This window comes from Sinohyriopsis cumingii, chromosome 14 (assembly GCF_028554795.1).
Source record: "Sinohyriopsis cumingii isolate HCF-2022 chromosome 14, ASM2855479v2, whole genome shotgun sequence".
NCBI classification, from domain to species: domain Eukaryota; kingdom Metazoa; phylum Mollusca; class Bivalvia; order Unionida; family Unionidae; genus Sinohyriopsis; species Sinohyriopsis cumingii.
Window position 1 is genome coordinate 84,977,186 of NC_142974.1, and position 26,326 is coordinate 85,003,511.

General features: G+C 34.7%; 1 protein-coding gene across 2 annotated transcripts in view; it reads left to right on the top strand.

The window, feature by feature from the left end:
- Positions 1 to 17,115, top strand: part of LOC149784276 (DNA repair protein Ku80-like) — a 75,061-nt gene extending 57,946 nt beyond the window's left edge. Inside the window, exons 18-21 of one of the 2 annotated variants that reach the window (XM_089932300.1) lie at positions 1,411 to 1,523; positions 7,482 to 7,578; positions 9,078 to 9,211; positions 13,905 to 17,115. In XM_089932300.1, the coding sequence (XP_089788426.1) occupies positions 1,411 to 1,523; positions 7,482 to 7,578; positions 9,078 to 9,211; positions 13,905 to 13,919 (359 nt within the window). In that variant the 3' untranslated portion in view covers positions 13,920 to 17,115. The remainder of the gene's footprint in view (positions 1 to 1,410; positions 1,524 to 7,481; positions 7,579 to 9,077; positions 9,212 to 13,904) is intronic. The other variant, XM_089932301.1, reaches the window with a different exon arrangement.
- The last annotated feature ends 9,211 nt before the right edge of the window (positions 17,116 to 26,326 follow it).

Here is a 26,326-nt window from a genome sequence, read left to right on the forward strand (position 1 = left end):
TGCATTGGAACAATTTGATTATATTCAATTGTCTTCAGTGTAAATTGCATTGGAACAATTTGATTATATTCAGTTGTCTTCAGTGTATGTTGCATTGGAACAATTTGATTATATTCAGTTGTCTTCAGTGTAAATTGCATTGGAACAATTTGATTATATTCAATTGTCTTCAGTGTATGTTGCATTGGAACAATTTGATTATATTCAATTGTCTTCAGTGTATGTTGCATTGGAACAATTTGATTATATTCAGTTGTCTTCAGTGTAAATTGCATTGGAACAATTTGATTATATTCAATTGTCTTCAGTGTATGTTGCATTGGAACAATTTGATTATATTCAATTGTCTTCAGTGTATGTTGCATTGGAACAATTTGATTATATTCAGTTGTCTTCAGTGTAAATTGCATTGGAACAATTTGATTATATTCAATTGTCTTCAGTGTATGTTGCATTGGAACAATTTGATTATATTCAGTTGTCTTCAGTGTATGTTGCATTGGAACAATTTGATTATATTCAGTTGTCTTCAGTGTATGTTGCATTGGAACAATTTGATTATATTCAGTTGTCTTCAGTGTATGTTGCATTGGAACAATTTGATTATATTCAGTTGTCTTCAGTGTAAATTGCATTGGAACAATTTGATTATATTCAGTTGTCTTCAGTGTATGTTGCATTGGAACAAGTTGATTGTATTCAGTTGTCTTGAGTGTAAATTGCATTGGAACAATTTGATTATATTAAGTTGTCTTGAATGTAAATTGCATTGGAACATTTGATTATATTCAGTTATCTTCAGTGTAAATTGTATTGAAACAGTGTTATTATATTCAGTTGCCTTCAGTGTAAATTGCATTTGGACATGTGATTATATTCATTTGTCTTCAGGGTATATTGTATTGGAACAGTGTGATTATATTCAATTGTCTTTTGTTGTTTGCTGAAGCAAAGATCATGCCAACAGATATCAAGACTTCTATATTTCCCGTTCTTCATTTTCAAAATTTTGTCTTCAGCCTTTCATGATTATCTTTTCATCACACCTTATCTTTTGAAGGTTTGGCAAGAAATGCTAAATAAGACATTTTATAGATATTGTTATAGTCTGTATAGGAGAAAACTCGACTCAATTCAACAGCTCAAAGATTCAGACTTCAGAGTCACAGAAATGCTTGTAAGGAAGCATTTAGAAATGAGTGTCTGATATTCTAGTAAGACTGACTTAAAACACAGGTCAAATCTGCTTTTATTTTTCTGCCATCACCCAACGCTGTATAGTCTTTATGACTTTGTTCATAAGCCAGAAACATCAGTCCATTAAAACATTTATATTATTTGGTAAAATATGACTAGTAAATAAAATTATAGTAATGGAAACAGAACTGAATCTGTTGTTAACTTTTACAGCTTGTGAGCAAATGCAGAAGAGAATCAGACAGCTGGTTGTTGATTCATTTGGAGACCAATTTTATGAGAAGGCCATGGACTGTCTTAAGACTCTGCGCAAAGAATGTGTGAAGGTAAGGAAGTTAGCTTGCAGAAAGGATCCAACTAGCAATTCTTGTTGGCAAATTAGCAGGGGTTACCAGCAGTAATCATTAATCACCAATATTACTGATTTTTTAGATGGAACTTTGCTTAGATCTGTGGTAAATAATCATCTAAGCTTTGCCACAGCAAAGGATCAACTAAGATCTGCAGTAAATAATCAGCTAAGCTTTGCAATGGCAAAGGATCAAGTAAGATCTGTGTTAAATAATCACCTAAGCTTTGCCACAGTAAAGGATCAACTTAGATCTGTGGTAAATAATCACCTAAGCTTTGCCACAGTAAAGGATCAACTTAGATCTTTGGTAAATAATCACCTAAGCTTTGCCAAAGTAAAGGATCAGCTGAGATCTGTGGTAAATAATCACCTAAGCTTTGCCACAGTAAAGGATCAACTAAGATCTGTGGTAAATAATCACCTAAGCTTTGCCACAGTAAAGGATCAACTTAGATCTGTGGTAAATAATCACCTAAGCTTTGCCACATTAAAGGATCAAATAAGATCTGTGGTAAATAATCACCTAAGCTTTGCCACATTAAATGATCAACTTAGATCTGTGGTAAATAATCAAATACACTTTGCCACAGTAAAGGATCAACTTAGATCTTTGGTAAATAATCACCCAAGCTTTTGCCACAGTAAAGGATTAACTAAGATCAGTGGTAAATAATCACATAAGCATTGCCACAGCAAAGGATCAACTAAGATCTGCTGCTGTCACATGTAATCATCAAAATACAAATCATTTTGCCATCAGGACACTTTATGTTTAAAACCCAGTATAGCATTATGTGTAGTTGTAGCTTTTGACAATATGTATAGTTGGGTGAAATAGTGGCTATTGACAGTACAGTGGAACCCTGCTATAAAGCGATAATTGGGGTCCACATAATTGGATTGCGTTAATATCAAGGTCGCATTAATGCGGGGTTTTGCAGTATTTTACTTTTTTGAGAGAACAACTCATTGGCACATATACATGTATTCATGTCCACGGTATGTGATGAATAGGGTATCAACACCGTTTACTGTTGTGCCGTCGTGGCATTCAGTTCATCTATAATGCATGTAATTCCACTGAAAAATTGCACACAGATTTATAATATTCAGTATTTTTTCCCCTAATCATTGTATCTGAATTCAACGTCTAACATACAGCATAAACATAGTATCAACACCGTTTACTTGCTGTCTGATATTGTACCATCGGGGCTTGAAATTAATCCATAAAATATGTAATTCCATTGCAAAAATTGCATACATATTTAAACTATTCAGTAATTTTTCACACATCATTATTTGTCTGAATTCAGTGGAAAAAATTAACAGCAGAATTAGGATAAGAAAGATGAAGCACGTGTACGGTTCATTACGTTACAGGATATATGAACGGTGTCTGTACAAATTTCATACTGCTAAAATTTTCTCACATGCATTTCCGTGTACATTTATCCATTGCAAATTTCCAATAATTAATGCTTGTACGCCTTTTCGTTTGAACGACTACAAGAGAATAATTGCAAATCAACACATGCTTTCAGTGTACATGTAACTTTTACTTTAGATTTTGTGACTATCGAAAGAAACGTGTGAAAACTAATATACTAATCATGGTGCAAAGTGCAGAGAACAGTTTGCAATTGTGAACTTTTTTTTCCATAACGATAAAATATTTTTATACAAAATTATTAAATTGATAACGAGTTCATAAACACCATACCTGTGTAAAACTCGAGAACTAAGTGCAGTAGACCTGCATTGGTCATGAGTCACTTTTTAAAGGAAAATGTAAAGCTGAACGCATGTACAATTTCATGCCCTTTCAATTTCCAGCTAATAAAGCGGAAATTATTTACTGGTCAACTAATTGCGTCTAATATCACCGCCAAGCCCAGAAAACATGTTGGCGGCTTTCGTGTTTTTATGTTTATTAAATTGTGAGAAACTTTTATCAACCACCACATTGTCTGCTGATTGGTTTTGTATGCAGTTAAATAAGAAACACATGTCGGCTATTGTTTGAGCAACGATTGTATACAGGATTAATTGAAGACAATCACAAGGACAACTTACTGGCTTTACTCATGGACCAGTAATAAGTAACATTTCAGATAATGTTTATTTTGGCATAACACTTCAAGAACCTGATGAAATTGTTACATTTCAGAAGCCAAGCCACGATTGTATTATATTCAAATTCATAAGTGAATTCTTCCACAAAATGATAATAAACGTTTTACACACTATTTCTCTTACTTTATGTAAAGTATTTTTCCAGGTACGAGAAGAATACACGTTCATGTATTTAAAATTTCAGGAACCACACCACAATTGTATTATATATCGTATTGTATTCAATTTCATACACGATCTCTTCCCAAAAATGATAATCAACTTTTTTGTGCAAAGTGCAGAGAACGAATTGCATTTGTGAACTTGCTTTTCCATAAGTTCATAAGCCAACCCCATGCACATGTAAAACCCGAGAACCAAGTGCAGTAGGCCTGCAAACGTCACAAGTTACTTTTATATATCTTTTTTAAAGCTGAACATATGTACAGTTTCATACCCTTTCAATTTCCAGCTAATAAAGCGGACATTATTTACTGGTCAACTGATTGTGTCTAATAACACCACCAAGCCCAGCAAACATGCTGGCGGCTTTTTTTACTGGATCAGTAATAAGTAACATTTCCGATAATGTTTATTTTTGGCATAACACTTTAAGAACCTGGTGATATTGTTAAATTTCAGAAACTACGCCATGATCGTATTATAGTAAAGTTTATGCGCAAACTCTTCCCCCAAAATGATAATAAACATTTTACACCCTATTTCAGGAACCACGCCACGATCATATTAAATTGGAATCCATACGCGATCTCCTCCCCATAATGATACTAATTTATTTATACACTATTTCATGTACTTTGAAGAAAAAAAATATTTTTTTCATGTGCCAATATACAAAATTTTGGAGCCACGCCACGACCGTGTTGAATCCAAATTCGCGTTCAATCGGGGCACGTTATAGCGGGGTTCCACTGTATGTGCAGTTGGATGAAATAGTGGCTATTGACAATATGTATAGGTGGATGAAATAGTGGCTATTAAAAGTATGTGCAGTTGGATGATATAGTTACTATTGACAATATGTATAGTTGGTTGATATAGTGGCGACTGAGATTAGGTACAGTTGGATGATTTAGTGTTTATTGACAGTATGTACAGTTGGATTAAATAGTGGCTACTGACATTATGTGTAGTTGGATGAAAGTGTGGCTATTGACAGTGCATAGTTGGATAAAATAGTGGCTATTGACAGTATGTGCAGTTGGATGATATAGTTGCTATTGACAGCATGTATACTTGGTTGATGTAGTGGTGATTGAGATTAGGTACAGTTGGATGATTTAGTATTTATTGACAGTATGTACAGTTGGATTAAATAGTGGCTACTGACATTATGTGTAGCTGGATGAAAGTGTGGCTATTGACTGCATAGTTGGATGAAATAGTAGCTAATGACAGTATTTTGTGTTGGATGATATGGTGGCTATTGACAGTATGTGGAGTTGGATGAAAGTGTGGCTATTGACTGCATAGTTGGGTGAAAGTGTGGCTATTGACAGTATTTAGTGTTGGATGATATGGTGGCTATTGACAGTATGTGGAGTTGGATGAAAGTGTGGCTATTGACAGTGCATAGTTGGATGAAATAGTGGCTAATGACAGTATTTAGTGTTGGATGATATGATGGCTATTGACATTATGTGTAGTTGGATGAAAGTGTGGCTATTGACTGCATAGTTGGGTGAAATAGTGGCTAATGACAGTATTTAGTGTTGAATGATATGGTGGCTATTGACAGTATGTGGAGTTGGATGAAAGTGTGGCTATTGACTGCATAGTTGGATGAAATATTGGCTAATGACAGTATTTAGTGTTGGATGATATGATGGCTATTGACGGTTTGTGTAGTTGGATGAAAGTGTGGCTATTGACTGCATAGTTGGATGAAATATTGGCTAATGACAGTATTTAGTGTTGGATGATATGATGGCTATTGACATTATGTGTAGTTGGATGAAAGTGTGGCTATTGACTGCATAGTTGGGTGAAATAGTGGCTAATGACAGTATTTAGTGTTGGATGATATGATGGCTATTGACATGTGTAGTTGAATGAAAGTGTGGCTATTGACTGCATAGTTGGGTGAAATAGTGGCTAATGACAGTATTTAGTGTTGGATGATATGATGGCTATTGACATTATGTGTAGTTGGATGAAAGTGTGGCTATTGACTGCATAGTTGGATGAAATATTGGCTAATGACAGTATTTAGTGTTGGATGATATGATGGCTATTGACATTATGTGTAGTTGGATGAAAGTGTGGCTATTGACTGCATAGTTGGGTGAAAGTGTGGCTATTGACAGTATTTAGTGTTGGATGATATGGTGGCTACTGACATTATGTGTAGTTGGATGAAAGTGTGGCTATTGACTGCATAGTTGGGTGAAAGTGTGGCTATTGACAGTATTTAGTGTTGGATGACATGATGGCTATTGACGGTTTGTGGAGTTGGATGATATGGTTGCTATTAACAGTGTGTACAGTTGGATGAAATATGGTTATTGACAGTAGGTACAGTTGGATGAAATAGTGGTTGTTACAGTATATATAGTTGGATATATAGTGGCTATTGACAGCATTTATAGTTGGATGAGATAGTGGCTATTGACAGTATGTATAGTTCGATGCAATATTGGCTATTGACAGTATAAGCTTGTTTAGTAGAGACTGACTCACATTGGTTACTAATTTTTTTAAGAAACATTACATTGAATATTGAGCGACTGTTGGCCCTGTCCTTATTACAGCCAAGAAGTGCAGTGCTATGTGCAAATTCATTTTTTTTAAGTTATTTTTCTTCGGACAAACTTTTAAGCTATTGTACATTGACAGCAAGAATTCACAGTTGTATTTGTTCAGCAGTTCTATATGACCAGATTGGCATAGCATGATGGTTGTATAAATTATGTTATGCCAGAGTCGAGTCTGTCTTAAGCAGCCAACACAGGAAGTGGGCTCCAGAATTTAAGTGGTTGTATTATTATATAAAAATCTATATAAGGGTTTTTGAACAAGTCTTTAAGATATAGGTGTTTGCTTGCTGCACCCAGTTCTCTATATTTCCCCTTCCACATCTTTGGATTTAATTTAGGAAAGGTATAGACTGTTTATTTTATTGGTATATAAACATATTTCCAGTTTGCACAGAATATCTTTTATGGTTTGGATATAAATTTTGCAGTTTCTTTTTCCATGTAGAGAGTGCATGATTTTAATGCTCCATTCAGTATCAGTCATGACAATAAAGGCATCAAGGCATGGCAGAATTATCTCACCTCTGGCATGTGGGTTCAAATCTCAAGCTTGTCCAATGTGGGTATGCGTGAAAGCCTGCCAGTAACTTCTTGTGGTTCATTGGTTATTATTAGGATTTTCCACCAAGTTTTTCCTATATCAGTTATACTGGTCACCATATATAGGGTATCATGTGCTGTAAATTGGCGTTAAAGTCATAACAACATCATGACAGAATACGGATGCACATTGTATTATTATATATGAAAAGTGGTGTAATTCAGACTTCTGTGATATGTTAAATGGATTAATTAACATTGTATTGGTTGTGAATCGTTCATCTCTGCATGATATCGGCCTGCACCTCACATCACACTAGACCTTGATTTCTGTGATAGTCGCAAACAGATTGCACAGGGTATTAAATACCACATTTAATTCTGTTTGCTTTTGTTTTGTATTTTATTTTAAGTCTGAATAGATGCAAATTACGGAAGATATAGCTTTGAATGGTCACATGTAATGTTTATATTGCTGCATATGTAATCTTTCCTTCCAGAAATCAGAGCCAAAACAGTATAACACATTTGTAAAGCAGTTCAAGGAGATGCTCATTGCTAAAGCTAGGAGAGACTTTTGGGAGAAGATTGTGTCCAGTTAGTACTGTCATATTGTCCTATTCATTATTTATATTGCACAATTTTTTTCTTCTTTCTGGAACAGCAGTAATATATATCCTGTAGACCATTAGCACAGAGTTATTACATTGTTAATACTGTTTATACCACTGTTGTCCCCATGTCCACCCATCTCTGAGATGGTGTTAGCTATATTCAAAGTTGCAAGATATGATAGAACTGTAAGATGATAATTAATAATTACTTTTGAAACTAAAGCATCAGGCATTGAAAACATTCAAAGTTTGTGATATCTGACAGTTGCAATCTAAAGTGTTAGTGCAACGTATTTTTGAGTTTACAGTCACCCCTGTGGCGAGTTGATTTAATTTATTTTGAAGTTGACACAAGTTACTAAATTTATGCAAATTCCCATTGGTCTTGCAATTATTGAATTTTTACTTTGGAAAGAAAAGTAAAATTCACACTGTACCCAAGCTTGTTTCAGATTTTAAACAGTTAACTGGCCTGGGTTGTTTTAGAAAACAAAAGTTGTCTGCCATTTATAATTAAATGGAAATGTCAGAATTAGACGTGGAATGAATAATGTGGAAAATTATGATTTTGTGTTAAACTGAAACACAACTTTTTGCTGGATTGATAACGATGTTAGTTTATATTCAGTATCTGATCATTCTTTAATGTATACATGACAGTTATGTGAATATATACTAGTTTTATTATGTGAATATATATTGGTTGTGTTATGTGGATATATACTGGTTGTGTTATGTGGATATATACTGGTTGTGTTATGTGAATATATACTGGTTGTGTTATTTGAATTTATGCTAGTTGTGTTATCAGAATACATACTGGTTGTGTTGTCTTAGTATATACTGGTTGGGTTAAGTGAATACACTAGTTGTGTACCTTCTATAAATGTGTGTCTCCATATAAGATGCATCACTTTGTAGGCATGCTTATATCACTGATAAACTGTAACTGTGGATCCAAGTAAATAAAAGAGCAATGTACATCTAGCTAAAGTGTGAACCGGAAGAAGGCCATTTGATAAAAATTATGAATAAAGGACAGCTTGCAAATTGTATTTATTAGAATATTTATTATAAGTGATGTAAACCTGTAGTACAGGTCTAAAGGTAAACTCTTAGTGGACCATGAGTTATTTGCCATTATTTTCTTGCATGATGGAGAAATCAGAAACTATGTACATGCAAAATCATAACATACATATAATTGTAGTTTATGACAGTTTAATGATGTGGTCGTTGAACAAGAGCTGGTTTTCGGACACAAAAACTATTTTTTTGTGTCCCAGCTCCTATGGTCATCATGGTAGCATAGCCAGGTCCCTTGCCTCAAGATCAAGGCACCAAAAACATAATTTGTGAATTACGTTTCCATGGAATATAACTTTTAAAGATATTTCAATTAAACCTTTTCTAATTATCTATCATTTATAGACAGCACACAGCATACTATAACCATGCCTTCACCTCAAAATCTTATTGCAGACAAGCAGGGATTGATTTCTAAGATTGAGTGTGAGGAGAGTAATGTAACTAAAGACGAAGCACAGAAGTTTGTGAAGGAGGAGGAAAAAGAAGATGAGGAAATGCCATCAGATGAAGATGAGGATGAGGATCTTGTAAGTGACTTTCATTAGTTCACCTGACCATATGGTTAAGTGAGTTTATGGTATTATCTTTTGATGTTCTTCTTCCATTGTCTGTCATGCATCATCCATTTACAGTTGTCAACGCAAACTTCTCAAAAATTACTTGATCAATTTGCAATTTGATTCTACAGGAAGCGTTCGACCATCAAGGCCGTTCACATTTGTAGAATGGGTATCAATCCATCATCCAGTATGGTTGCCGCTGCTAAAATTAGAAACATCTTCAGACTGCTTCTTCCTCAAAACCTCTTGACAGATTTTGATGAAATTTTAATATAAAGCATCCTGGCATAAAGGTCTTAAATGTTTTTTCAAATTATTCTGATCCATTATTCAATTTAGCAGCTGCTAATTGGACAGAATATTTATGGACATAGAAGGCTTTCAGTTGTTAGCTCAACTGGCCATAAGGCCAAAGTCAGCTCATGATATGGTCATGCATCTTTAATCATGTGCGGTGAAATCTTGGATCATACATCCCTCTATGAACAGGTATTTGTTACGATTCTGGAGTCCATATGTCTAATGTGCATTAAGGTTGTGAAAAATGGATTTATATCATCAAAAGCTCTGACGAGTTTAATAATGCGAGAGACCCAAGCATATTAATAAAATTACCTTCCATCTGGCTAACATATTAATGAGATACATTCATATTAATGAGATACATGCATATTAATGAGATAATAATACAAATCTGGAGGCCACATTTATTTCTCATCGAATTTTTATGAAATTTTAGGTATATGCATGTATCACTAAAATCACTGATGACTTTGATTATTTGGGAGATCCACACATACTATGTAGATGATTTTTTGTCTGATTGGCTGAGCTTGCTATGCCTTTGGAAGCCATATTTCTGATCTGACTGTGATGAAACTTGAAATGAGGGTTTTTATCATCACAATTTGAATATCATCTTATATCATGAAGAATTTGGTCATTTTAAAAGCAATATTTCATTGGATTGGACCACTCCAATGGTCTAGTGGTCAGAGCATCCAATTCGGATGCAGGATGTCATGGGTTCAAACCCCAGTTGAGTCATACGAAAGATGGTACTAGCTTGGCGCTCAGGATAAAGAGGTTAGTGTTAGGACTGGTGTCAGTATAATGTGACTGGTGGGACATCATGTATATGTCTATGACATGATGCCCCAGTGTTTAACACTATAAGTGGACACACTACAGACATTGTATCAATATAACTGAAAAGTTTTTAAAGCTACGTTAAAAAATTAAAATCACACACACACACACACACACACATACACACACACATTTGATTGGCTGACATTCTTCCCAACCTCAAAGTCATATATTTTATATATTGGGTTTATTATCAATAATGCCTGGATGACTTTAATAATGAGCAAAGTACATCATCTTAATTTTGCTTTATCTTTATATTATTATTTTAATATATTTCTACCATTATTATAGTGTGTGTAACTGCAGTTTATGAAACTTTACTTGATGTTCTTTAATATTGCAGTGTACAATACAGACTTTTTTTTAGATCATCCTAATTTTTGCCCTTAACTTCATCAGATGGCACTTCTGAACTTTTCAGTGGTATGTTTTCCACATATGCAATAGCAGCATAATATATTTCATTACACTTTACTGAAAATTGGTCTAAATTATGGAAAAAATATTGACAGCCCGTCAGGTGTGCATTAAATATTGTGACTGTTAAAACTGTAAAAGTCTCCTTTGAAACAGAATTTGACCGTTTTAGACAGAAAGCATTCATGCTGAGCCACCAAAATGAATCTGGTATAAAAGGCTTGCAGATCTGTACAAAATGACACCAGTTTACGGTTAAATATGGCCAACATTTACTCTGAGTGGAAAATCATTTAAATTATCTATACCTAGAATCCAATAAATAGAATTGGATTAAATTAGAATGCAAACAGTCATAAAAGGTTTCTTAGCTTTTATAAATTTTGCCATTATGCTACCAAATATCACTGATGTTGTTAGTGAGAGAAAAACTTGACCAGCTACTGTTGAAAGCAATCATTGACCAAATTGAACAGGAGGTGTCCTAGCTTGAAGATCTTTCAGATTTATACATATGATGCCAGTCCTCATGAAATGTGACAGGAAGTGTCATAGCTTGAAGGTCTTTCAGATGTATTTATATGATGCCAGTCCTCATGAAATGTGACAGGAAGTGTCCTTGCTTGAAGGTCTTTTAGATTTATACATATGGTGCCAGTCCTCAGGAAATAGAGAAAGTTTTACACAGCTTTTAAAACAGCTGCTGAACAGGATATGACCAACATTGACAAATTGCATTCCAGAATAGAATAGAATTGTCAATATTAAACAAGTGTTGATGACTTACGATAAGACATGGATGAAGATACTATGCGGTTGTTTTCATGATGTATGCAGTCAATATAATTGGAAGAAACATTTACAGAACAGTTCCTCCTGACCCAAATTTCATGGCCAAAAGCTCTTGCATTTAGCTATTAGATAAATGTAAGCTAGGTGAATGATCTCAGATCCACTTTGGGTTCTTCTTTGTCTTCATTTTTGTCAACTTGCCATCATGTTGGACCATATGATTACTTGTCTGTGTGTCTTTCTTTATATCAGTATCTCTCATGTTGTCTTTGTCGGTCATTCACATTTTATGGGTTATCAGTGGAATTTCTGTTCCTGCATGTACTGATAGACAAGAGTGACCTGTCTGATGGATCTTACATAAAAAATATTCATTACGACCTTGCCCACATCAGCAACAGCTGAGTTGGTGTTTATGCTATTTGTACAGGCAGGAGATGGTCTGTACTTGAACATGCAACATGCACACATGTGACAATTCCTTCATCTCAAATATACACAGCCTTAATAGATACTATAAGACAAAACATTTTAGTGAAATTTAGCAAGTATGCTATATTGAAGAAAATAATTTTTCCCAGTTATGGAATGAAAGATTAGGCATCAGTTACTTGCCAATTTTTAATGTTGGTTCCATGGTAAGAATTGACGATATACTAAAGATGAATGACATTAACATATTATATGGGCCTCCGAGTGGCCAAATGGTCTAAAGCGCTGTCCGTTACAGATCATTGCCATCTCACCTCTGTCTGCATGGGTTTGAGTCTCAGATTCGGCCAATGTAGGTATGTGAGAAAGCTTGCCAGTAGTTTCTCGTGAGTCAGTGATTCTTTCCAGGGTTTTCCCAGGTTCTTCTTCCACCATTAATACAGGCCACCATGTATAGCCTATTGTGTGCTGAAAAATGGCGTTAAACACAACAACAACAACATATTATAATTTATAGTAATAGAATGAATTGTTGATTCACATTGTTATTTTGATGAATTTATATGTATTTCTATATGAGCTGACTGCTCTGGGGGCCGGGGGCCTGTTGGTTAGAGCGTCCGCCTATGATGTGGTAGGTTGCAGGTCCTAATCCTGGCCAAGTCATACCAAAGACTTATAAAAATGGTACTAACAGCTGCCTTGCTAGGTGCTCATCATGAAGAAGTTAGTGTTAGGACTGGTCGGCCTGGTGCCAGGATAACGTGACTGGTTGGGATATGATGTTATGTCTGCAGCATGGTGCCCCAGTGCTAGACATCACTATAGACTTCCACGCTACATACATCGTAGAGATATAACCAAAAAATTGTTAAAGCTATGTTAAAAATCTGAAAACATACACAAACGATATTGAGCTGATATTTGTTACAGGAATAAAATCTGTACTTTTGTTCAGTTCAGATTGTGAAATTACTCCTACCATAATCCTATTTAAATACAGCACTCCAAGGCTCTTGATTAATTATTGGGAAAATACAAAGGAAAAATATTGAATATAATAAGAAGTAAATTTATAATAATTTATTAATTCTAATAAATAATCATAAAATGTGTGATATATGGAAACTTATCTGCCTTTCAAATGTCAAGTGGTATACATTAATGTCTGACTAACAGAAATGTTGAAAAGTCTTATATTGATCACCACCACTGCTTCTTCTGCTAATAAAGTGATAGTTATGTAATACTATTTGCATAACACAGTATATTTAAGATGAAAACAACTATTGAATAAGATAGTGTATAAATCCATCATGAAAGTAATTCATATACTTTTATCTTAGGGTTTTTTCTGTAAACCATACATGGGACCCAGAAAAGGCAATCCTAATGTGGGGTACTCATCCATAGGTGAAATTTAGAATTCTCTTTTCAGATTAATTTGAACTCTGCAATCAAAGTACCCTGACATATACTTTTAAAAAAACTTCCTTCCCTGTGTTCTATGTATATTTAAATGGAACTGCCGTTATCAAATACAGCATGCCCACACTAGAATGCCCTTTATTGGAACTTAGCTCCTGTAATCAATATCATCTTATCAACTACATCATTCCAGGCTCCTTCAATATTACACAGTTCGTACACACAGTAAATTTAAATCTTATAAAATACAACACTCAAAAGCCATTATGTATTACATAACTCATGTAATCAATATACATTGATCTTATCAAATACAGCATTCTGGAGTTCTTCATTATTATACAGTCCTTGTAATCAGTAAAATATATTCATATGAAATCTACTGCTTGTTAGTCATTATATGTATTTGTTACCTTCATGTACCTGTCTTTCTTTGCAGCTGGATGAGTTATAGCTGGATGAGTTATGAATCAAGTTGATATTGATGATGGAAATACATTTGAGACAGTCAGATGTAATTGGTTTCTTCCTGGAAAGAAGATTTTCAAAGGAACGCTGTTTTTTAATAAAGAATGCAGCATAAGAAATAGTGACACCTATGAAGTACTTGTTTTCATTTGAAATATTTTCTTGACTTTATGTAGGTACCAGTTTGAATGTCTCTTCACAGAAGTTAGAAAGAAATGATTTGGCAATCTTACTAATGCCTATACGTGATAGTCACGAGTAAACAAAATATGACATTTTTAAAGCCTTGAAAATAGCATTTACAAAATACATATAAATAAATTTAGTTATTACACAAGAAAAATGATTTTGTACTTCCTGTATTTTGCAAGTGTAAATCAATGTTAATTTTGTTGTTTTCTCAAAATCACTGTATATCATTTCTGTTAAGATTGTTTCACCTGCTTCATGTCGATGTTTCTTTAACTCTTGGCTTGCTTGTCATCTGCCATCCTTTTTTAGTAGACATATTTAGGATTTGATTATATATGTTTAGGACTTGAATAGACATGTTGAGGATTTAAATAGACACATTGAGGACTTGAATATACATGTTGAGGATTTAAATAGACATGCTGAGGACTTTAATAGACACATTGAGGACTTGAATAGACATGTTTTGGACTTGAATAGATATGTTGAGGACTTGAATAGATATGTTGAGGATTTAAATAGACGTGTTTAGGTCTTAAACATATTTTTGAGTTTAATAACATATTTAGGACTTTAGTATATATGTCTTGTGCTTTAATAGACATGTTGAGGATTTAAGTAGACATGTTTAGGTCTTAATTAAACATAATTTGGATTTTAGTAGACATGTTTAAGACTTGAGTAGTGTTAAGTTTAAATGTGATCGTTATTTTGTTGCATGAATGATTTTTTAGCTATCTACATTGAAGTAAAGGTGAGCTCTAGTATAATCCAAGCATTTGTGTTTACATTTATAATAACAAACATTTTTACAGCCTCACAACCTCTCATAACATTATCTCTTTCTCAGTCCAAGGCAACAATGTGGATTTGATTTCGTAGTGGGATTAACTGTATAAATGCACATTTGCTGTACATTCTTGGTGAAGTTTGCACATTTAGCTCAGGTTATTATATTGTTATACCTGGAATAATGAAACTTGTTGAGTGGATGCATATTGATCACACCCTTATTACAATTTATGTCACTATGACCCATTTTTTTTATACTACACTGACTTGGTTTTAATGTTGAGTTTTGTGCTTATTTCTCAAACTCTTTCATGTTTGAATAATCAAAGTAAATAATTGTATGCATCTCTATTATTTCCACAATTTCACAATAAATGAAGATCACTGTGACCTACATTGCGGACATGAGTAAAGCTTTTGCATCGAGCTGATGACCACATAATTTGTTATCTAGTATTCTTACTATTATACATAGAACAGGCATGTATAACTTACTTCAGGGAGCCGGATGGATAATCAGTTTTTAAAGCCACACTCTATGATGTAAATATGTGCACAAACCAGATCGTGGCTATAGCTTTCACATTTCTGATCTCAAGTGTTGAAATTGGACACATCTGGATTAGTACTACATCATCATCAAAGGATATGTTTACTGTGGCCATTATTTTACATTTCTCCATCTTTGGTTCAGATAATGTCTTAACAGTTCATGCTAGATTCTACAGAGATGAGAATTTGACTCCTCGCTGTTAGTAGAACATCCATACAAATGAAGAACCTGACTTACATTTTGCCTATTACTAGTGTTTGCATTTAGCTTTTGACCACATCATTTTTTTTGCATGCTGTTGACATGCTATCCTTTCTAGAACCAATAACACTGGTGATGGGATGCATCTTGATGAGCACTACTCTCATTGCAGAAGTAGGTAATAATGACCTGTAATGCTTCTTTCAAAGATGTGTGCTAAATTATTTTTTTTTATGTTCATTTTTCAGGCACTGTTAATTGTGAGATTGAACACCATTACAATAAAACGAGTTCAGTTTCCTATATTTCAACATTTACTGTCTTAAAATTGTTGTTGAAATTCTGAACGTTTAGGTCATTTTGGGGGGGGGGGGGCATTTATGTTATAATAACACTAGTTGATGCAGTGTTGCTTATGCTACAATCAATCTACTTCATTATTACATGACTATTTGATTACTACATACTTACATCAAAAAAAGGTCACTGCATCCTACAGTTTAGGTTTTACTAACTACAGTAAAGGTTTTGAGTTTGCTTCTTGCTCGTATAGATCTTTATATGTTATGTAGACCAGCCTGCACAGATTGTTTCTACTGTTGAATGATAACCATTATTGGACTTTTGGTACTTTTTAGTCTAAGCCATCATATTTGATTTAATATATTTTGGATATAGTTTGTCTCCACTAAATTCAGTGTCATTTTCCAAATGTTAGTATTATTATGAATTCATGATTGCAGCTATTTATAACATTTGTACAATATATACAGATTTACTGATACCACCAACAGAATCTGAACCACATTTAAATTGATATGAAAAGAATATATATATATACAGTGGAGCCTCGTTAATCCGGACTCCATTTATCCGGAAACTTCGCTATCGGGACATAATTCAACGGGAACGGAATTCCTAAACATTAATTTGCTCCGTTAATCAAGAAATCTGCGTTCCGGATCCGGAAATCAAAATCGGGGACCCAAAGTGTAAAATTACATTAAAACTTTTCTCGATAATCCGGAAATAATCTGTCCAAAAATAAGAAAATTCGAAAAATCGTATGTGAAAATACAATCAGAAGAATAATACATAAAACACAGTAGTGAAGCCCTTGAGAATCTATGGCCACTATCAATAACTAAGTAGCGTGACCATATTGTAACCAGCGATTGTATAAACAATGTCTGTTTTAGCTAGTCGTCAACGGGGGTGTTAATAATTAAATAAACACACTGGGATCAGATAGATCCGCCAAAGAATCCAGGCAAACAAAGGTTACAGACTTCTTCAGGAAATTGACATAATAAATGTATGTACAGTACATACATGTACATGAACATAGTGTGATGTGTTCGATGTGTTAATTGTCTAAACTTCTATTTACTGTATATGTACGTACAAGCACGTTATAATAATGTGAAATAAATACAAATTAATAGATGTATTCATTAATTTATTTCAACCATTATTGAATATACAGTACATTACAGTTAAAGCTAGCATATACATGTACATATATACGGTGTGATGATATCGTAAAATAAAAAATGTGCATGATTCAATTATCCAGAAAACTCGTTAATCCGGACATATTCGCTGGGAACGAATGTGTCCGGATTAACGAGGCTCCACTGTGTATATATATATATATATATATATATATATATATATATATATATATATATATATATATATGTGTGTGTGTGTGTGTGTGTGTGTGTGTGTGTTGCTACTAAGCAGCATTCTATCCTTAAGACTTTCTTTTCAACTCATTGGTTTGTAGAAAGGTGAGTGTTGGATGGTAACTGTAAGTGCAAGTCTAACATTAATCATTAGTTATTGATCTCATCAACATCCTTCCGTCTCATAAACTATGGAGTTATGTTCTGATGTAGTCTGTTAATTGAGGAGCAGCATCTGTTGTGGCTCCACTAAATTCAGTGTCATTTTCCAAATGTTGGTATCATTATAAGTTCATGATTGCTTTTTTTTGTAACATTAGTACAATATATATAAATTTCCTGATACCACCAACATAACCTTAGCCATATATGTATATATGTGTGTGTGTGTGTGTGTGTGTGTGTGTGTGTGTTGTCACTAATCATCATTTTTCCCATGATTTCCTTTTCCTCTCATTAGTTTGTTGAAAGGTGAGTGAAAGGAAACACTGTCTAACATTAATCATTAGTTATCTATCAAATCAGCATCCTTCAGTCACCTAAACTATGGAGTTGTGTTCCGAGGTAGTCTGTTAATTGAGGAGAGCATCTGTTTAGTCTCCACCAAATTCAGTGTCATTTTCCAAATGTTAGTATTATTATAAATTCATGATTGCAGCTATTTATATGTACAATATATACAAATTTACTGATACCACCAACACAATCTGAGCCATATTTAAATTGATATAAAAATATATATATATATATATATGTGTGTGTGTGTGTGTGTGTGTGTGTGTCTTGCCACTAAGCAGCATTCTATCCTTAAGACTTCCTTTTCCTCTCATTGGTTTGTAGAAAGGTGAGTGTTGGATGGTAACTGTAAGTGCAAGTCTAACATTAATCATTAGTTATTGATCTCATCAACATCCTTCCGTCTCATAAACTATGGAGTTTTGTTCTGATGTAGTCTGTTAATTGAGGAGCAGCATCTGTTGTGGCTGAAAATACACAATTGGCAATGACAATCTCTGTTGCATCTGCTGCACTTGAAGGTGGTGTGTTGAATTGTCACATGATGTTGCAGCTTGGCCTTTTTGTCAGTTTTTTTCCCTTGCTTCTCTGATGACTTTGGTTGAACTCGTACTTTCCGTCTGCCTCGGTCTTGACCAAGTGCTTTCCAGCTGTCCACATTAATGTACAAAGCCTTGGTGTCTCTCTTATAAACTTCTGTGAAGCACAGGTGTGGGTGACCTAGTGGCATTTTGCTATAGGCCAACCCTCCATTGAGGATGTCCTTTGGCATGTATAGATCATTCATTCAGTGTGCATGTCCAAACCATTATAGACATTACCGTTTTAGCAGGGCTGACCATGCATAGGATTGATACTTAAGCAGAAGAGAGAAGAATATCCCTAACAGGGTAGGGGCCAGAACACATCTCTGCTTGAATCCACAGCATATCTCGAAAATCTCTTGACACTGAGCCTTCAAACAAATCTGTGCACTGAGAAGCTTTGGGGAACATCCAATCTTTTCAAGCCATTTGAATAATTAACTTCTGCTGAAAGAGTCGACAGCCTTTGTGAGGTAAATGAAGATTAGGCAGAGTGACCTCTATTCCCTGCACTTCTCTTGCATTTGTTTAAATGAGAAAATCATGTTGATGTTCTGTCCAGAAGCTAGCCGCACTGTGATTCAGGTAGAATAGATTCATACTGGTCTGAAGTCTGATGAGGACATTTTGAAGAAGCGTCTTGTTTTTGTTGCTCTACAGGGAGATGTTGCATCAGTTGTTGCAGTCACTCCTTTCAACCTTGTGTTTGTAGAGTCCGGACGTTAACATCGTTCATATCTCAGTGTACTTCAGACTATTTCCAGCACAGATGAAGGAGCTCGTGGGGTATTTGGATGGAACAGGTTTTACACATTGATGTATTTACCGGGATACTTTCCATTTGCTAGGCTGTCTTAGGCTTTCCTGACTTCATTAACAGTTGGTCAAGCATTGATTGTTTTCATCATAGGAAAGCATTCAATAACATTGATAGATTTAACATTTACAATGTTTTCCCGAGAGTATGACTCCTAGTTGTGTTTTATCCATCATCCATTTACTTGGAACAAACATTAAAGCATTATTGATATCCCCTGTAACTGATTTGGGATGAGCTGTCTTTTTAAAATTTTACTTACTGCCTTGTTGATCCCATTATAGATGTCAATGATGATGTCTTTATTTGCTGATATCTGGATGTTCTGACATAGCTACAGAAAATAGTCACCATTACTTCAACCTTTTACATCATACCCTTACACACTAGTGTATGGTAGACATGTTGGTCAGTGGATGAGGGTGTTGGCTAGTGGATGTGATACTGATGAATAATTGTGGGTGCTCTTAAGTTTAACTGTGTAGGTCAGTATGTGTGGACATTGGATAGTAGGTTTAAGTGCTGGTAAGTAGGTATAGGTGCTGATGAATAGGTGTGGGTGCTGGCTAATATTATTGGTTAGTAAAAAATGGGTGCTGGTCAGTAACACCTAGCATTTTTTGTTGTAGGTGTTGGTTAGTAGGGCTATCTGTTGTTGAGTAGATCAGGGTGGTGATGGTGTGAGTCATGGTCAGTATCAAACATCATGCTAAAATCCCCTTATACCCATAGTACCAACTGTTAAACCATTGTCAATTTTAACATTAAATTAACTTGGCATGGGGCAGGCATATTTTCAAACTAGCTGCATTTTTTCTAATTCCCCTTGTCCCTAAAGAATATTTTTTGTACCTAATAACTACTATTTATCAGTTTCCCCTGGGGCCAGAGTGGTCCTAAGCACTTGCCTTTATTGATCACTACCATCTCATATCCGTCAGCATGGGCTTGAATCTCAGTCTCGGCCAATGAGAATCTGTGAGAAAGATGCGTTATCTTCTCGTTGATTGGTGGTTCTAATTGGAGTTTTCCCTGGATTCTTACTCCACCACTTTTTTTTTTACTGGAAGCCATGCATAACCTATCCTGCACTGAGAACTAGTGTTAAACCCAAAACAACACCCATGAGTATACCTATCAATATTGACTCTGATCTGCCAGCACATGATGTGGTTGGTTGTGTTGTTTGCAGTTAAAGTCAGCTTAGAAACAAATATACAGGATATCTTCCCATGCGTGTGTTAATAGATAGATTATACTATGAGGACAAGTAATTTACCAGTTGTTTACCAGGTTTTGACAGGCTGCAAAATCCAAATTAAAAAGTAACTGGAGTTTTTAAATCTAAATTTGGAAATTCATTTTAGTTTGTATGTCTTTTCCTATAAAATTAAAGTAAGAAAGTCGGTCTCATTATGATTTAGTAATAAAGGCTTGGCAAAAACAAACGATAAAAGTTATCAAAAAAGATAAAATTCTTTTTATAGAATGAAAACATAGGGCTTGGTGGAATAATACCCAATCCAAGACCTGTTATTACAGTCGATTTATTTCAAATTCCCTAAATGATTAAAGAGGGAAACATGTATTTTGTTAAAATTGTCTGAAGCACCACACACAAAGAAACGTGTATGTGTACATTTATATATGTAAACTTCAAAATATAATTCTAAAATTTATTCTTTGATACTGACATCACAAACTTTTATGTTCATTTTATCGATATGTCGATATAGATGTGACATTAAACTCTCATATAGTCGAAACAGAATCTAATTCATAAAACCAAGAAGAAGAATGGAATTGTCAGAAAATACAAATGAAACTGAATTCGAAATTGATATCTTGGTGAATATAAAATGAGAGATTGGTAACTTTACACATGATGCTATTTGAATAACAAATTATTAAAAAAAGGAAATGTATAATTACCTAATCATATAATATCTACAAAATTGTATATGTGAGCAGTTGTGCCTTTGGATGAAGTTTTGAAGCAGATTAAAAGAGAATTATCTCTACACAAGGTACAGTTGATGTAGTTAAATATGAGAACAAAAACAACAAAAATAAAGATACAAATACTAAGGTTGGGTGGGTGGGATATATGCACCAAAAAACGTTTGTCCTACACATGCGTTGTTCTGAAGGGGAAAACATGGAAAACAATGCATGTACACTGGACATATCATAGTGTAAATTTGTACATAGCTTTCTACTTATTAAGTCACGTGAATAGCATGAAACAGCATGAAGAACGTGTGATCCATGAATGACCTCAGAAAGCGACCAAGGAAATGTTCAACTATTCAGCATTGTTCCAATTCACACCTTTGGAAGGAATGGTTGTTGTTGCTGTTGTTCTAAGGTTTAATGCCATTTTTCAGCACAAGATGGGATATACATATCGGCCAGTATAAATGGTGGAGGAAGAACCTGGGGAAAACCCCGGAAAGATCCACCAACCCACGTGTGGCGGAAGTGCACAGGTAAAGTAGGTATGAACTATGGTCAATAATTATGTGTTCATTGAGCAGGCAATGGAAGTTTGATGGAAGTAAGCTTCTTTTTCCACTGTAATTAAACAATTTGCATGGTAACACCTGATTATTTGCAGTGGTTGCTAGTGTGCTATAATAGCACTGTCACCCATAGGAATCATTGTTGTAGATTTGAGTTCAGCTGGACAAATGCATATAGGTAATATATAAGGAATTGTGTAGTTGTAAAATCCCCGTTATACTGTCCTCTATGTATAGGCATGTTTAAAATTATTATAGTAAGATTGTAATACATATATATATATATCATTTGTTATGATGGGAGGTTTTATGATATTTGTGTGCTTTTTGATTTCAAGTTGTTGATAATGTAAACAATACGTTTATATAGCTAAAATTTATATACAATTGTAAGTTGTAAATAACATGTTTGAGATACATTTTAGCTGTTTGAGTTCACAACATTCTAGAAAAAGACTTGTTTATAATTTGTTTGAAGTTTGCCATTGAAACGTCTCACATCTATGTCAAGTAAAAATGTGTATAAATAGTGAATTGATAAACAAATAATTCATATTTTACATCAGTCTCTTGCATCCATCAGAATTTACAGTGATGTTCAGATATAATTCAGTAGGAATTGTTTTAATTAGCGATTGGAATTAATAGGTGTCTATTAACTCTTTAATAACAAATTAGTTTCGAATTATTGAGAACTCTTACAAAAACATTCTGGATTGCATCATTGTGGTACAATGAGACATTAAGGACTATATGAATTCAGTGGAACAAATTCTATATTTTCGAGATTTGTGATAGAACATTTAGGATTTTTTGGGATTTAATTCACAATACTATAAGATCCTCTCAAATTCGTAACCTGCAATGTAAGAATGTCCTACAATATTTCATTGGTATGGCTGTTCGGACATAGTGGTTTGTATGTAATAGAAATCATGTATTGTATGAATTTAACGCATTATATTGACACTCATTCACTTGATCCCATGATGACGTTTGTTTTTTCGGTGTAACAAAACTGCTATTTGCATTGCACATGCATTTATAATCCTAGGTCTACGAGCAAAAAAAGTGTATTATTCAAATGTCACGTTCAGTGTTATCTGTTTATATATTTGGTTAAATTGTTATATTGTATGGTGTCTCAACTAAAAAAATTATCGAGACCACTGCGATATCGTGAGCTAGGATCATGTAAATTTATTGTCATAAATCGATGAGGAATCGCTTGCGCGAGCGCGAAGTTTTTAAACTTAATCATATCCATGTCCCCTGAACACCAAGTCTGATGGATGTTTCGCAGAGTAAGTGTATCAACACCATTACAGACAACCAGAATATTGCAGGTATCTCTGATCACTGTAGGTATTTGCGTAATTAAATCATCATTATATAAATAAATACGCTAACCATGGAATCTCACACTGCTAAAGTAGTTCGACATCGACTAGAGACAATTAAGAAATATCTCACCGTCCGTGATTATGTCGAACAAAAAAATTACACGAGCGTCAGGAGTCTCAGGTGGAATGTACAGAAGGTGCAGAACAGTTATTTGAACCGATTACAAAGGCTATCAAAGGTCTTCTTCCCACGTTAGAGGAAACCGCTAACGCAACTGGAACAATAGCAGAAAGAACTAAAAAGAACCCTCAAAAAGATTATATGAGAACTTACAGCTGAAATAGTTGCTGCTCAACCAATGAAAAAAATACTTGAAAGTATTGACCAAGCTCGTACTGAAATAAAGGCTCTTATACCATAACCAGGACCTTAATCAGAATCAGAACAGGCAAGAGAGAGAACTGATCTGAAAGATAAATTTACCGAAGAGAGTATTGTCCACATTAAATAATCAACAGTGTGGATACATTAGCTGGGTTTGCCTTGAATACTTTTGATTTCTGAGAAAAAGTTTTGAAACCCGAATTCGCTGATATTAATGTAGGTAGTAAAAGATGGTAGAAATGGATATTTCGCATCCACGAGAGTAAATCAACGTGGGAGAATTGAGCTGCAGGTTCAGGATACAAGCAAATATTTTTACCCGCTGAAGTATTTATTGCAGTAGAAGGTGAAATTCTAGATGATACTGAAAATGGAGTTGATGTTAGGGCTGGTTTTGTTAATAATGGCGTTGTTCAATAGCACTACGTATGGCATCGACGGAAGAAACATCGAATCATGCCTGCAAAATGTAGACATTGCCACGACGATACTTAGGCATGCAAGATACAGGGACGATAACTCAAGATCATCTGGTCCGTCAATGATGTTTGTCAAGGATACTTCTAACCACTCTGACAATAGATAATATGATATAAGACGACCATAAAAATTACAGCAGCTGTTGACAACGCAGATGTAGACACAGTTGTTATTAGACCCAATGCAGAATTCAACTTAGGATTAGCAGCAATGCTGAAAGATGGAAGTAGAAGATTTTAATGTGCTATTCCACTGTCCCACATCTTTGGATTTCGCAGAAATGTCAGAAAGGTCATTTTCGGAGCCAAGCATACAGTTGTACTTGTAAGAAAGTCTACCGACGATGATGCTATCTGGCGATCGGCTGGTGATGCTGGTAAAGTAATAACAACAAAACTTTCATTTTGGATGCCAACAATTATACCATCACTGACTGAAGAACAACGGCTGCTCTCTTTTATGAACTCAGATGGTAAAATAAGCATTATCATGTTTGATGATGACCACAGATAGTATTCAAAGTAACATTCATGATTTATTCACATGGCAGATAGCATCACAGGAAGGTATCTCTGCACCGCGACATATATATGTTGCTTTCCAAAATAGTGAACGAGTGAACTCACAAGAACACATTATAATGATATTTGACAAAGTTGGTATTACTGAAGTTTCACTGAGAATAAATGGACATCAAGAACCATCTGAAGATATATTATATTTTGATAACAATAAAGTTGCACGTGCATAGCATCATTTGATAAGATTTGTGGTACGTGATCAAAATATTGATTCTGGTCTACAGATAACAACTAGATTTTACAACGCTGTATCCTATTCGTTACTCTTTGCTGGAACACCTGTATTTCGTTAGACATTCTGTTGTTGATATACACTTTCGAACTCGTGTGGCAAGACGACCCATTAATATTCATGTGTGTAGCTGATAAATTAAACGAATATACAACGTTATTATCATTGCCAACCCACGCACACGCCATTATATCATCGCTGATATCAGCAGGGTACAACGATGGAATAATACCAGATGAAGAAATTCGCAGAAGTGATTAAGGTTTATTATGAAGCAGCTGGAAACCAAACCTTCACAGGCCAGGTATTAAGATCCCTAATTGAATTCATGAAGTAAATAATATTATCAGAAGAATTGCTAGAACAAATCATCGCTAATACACCACCACCAACAACCTCGATGAGATCAGTGAGCTCAACCAATCCTGAGTTTATCATTAGCTTTCCAACGGCAATTCCAACCAAAGAAATAGCGTTAGCACAATTGCGATGATATTACAGCTGGACGAATATTATATTAATTTAATTCGTTGGATTCGAAGCAAATAACTCATTAGTGATTTGGTATAAAACATAAACCTGATGGAACCCCCTATTGTGAAGTTGTAGGTATTTATACAGGCAGTTATCAAATAGAACAGATCAATAGTGAATTCCAACGCAGGAAATATGGACACCAGATTATGACGTAGATATGCATCAGTCGTCGATCCGAACTGTGTTAGGATGGTAGAATGTACAACGACCAGCACATGCAGTATCACCAAGCTCTCAATGATCACAGACATGCAAGAGTATTGCTAAAATAATGCAGATTACGAAAATTGGTCATTAATATCAGAATTCTAACTTGGATTACGAACCGCACTTTGTCCGGAGGGGGAAGGGAAAACCGCTATCGTGACATGGAATCTTGAAAGATCTTCATTTAAAAAATGTAATCTCGAAAATTATTTCGAAGTCACTAGTACTGAGCACAAATGAATGAGTGATAAACTAAGCCAGTCATTCACCCGTTATATTAATGAGTATCCCCACGTTAGCGATAATGTGAGTGGCGAAATCATCAAGCAAATAAAGTAGCTGAATAAATGTAGCATCTGATTTCAAGAATTGTCATCAGAAAATTATAACAGCGATAATTGAAAGCAGCGACGATGATAATAAACAATTATTCCTGAACGAATAATCAACCGCAACAGATCCGTTGTCAGAGGCAGACATGCTAGCATTTATACTTCCAGGATTTAACGCTGACGTACTGAAGAAAAACGTCAACGATATTATCGATGAATACTATCCCCAAATCATTGAAGCATGGAAAAAATAACCCCAGTGGCAGACGTCTCCGCTTCGAGCATTATCACGTACATCAACGATCCAGACGGTGGTGGTCGTCATATATTACCAGGTGTTGTCAATATTGCATCATCAATCGCAGTCAATCTTGTGTGTGATGCAATAATATATTTTCAGAATTCATTGTATAATAAAACTTTATAAAAAA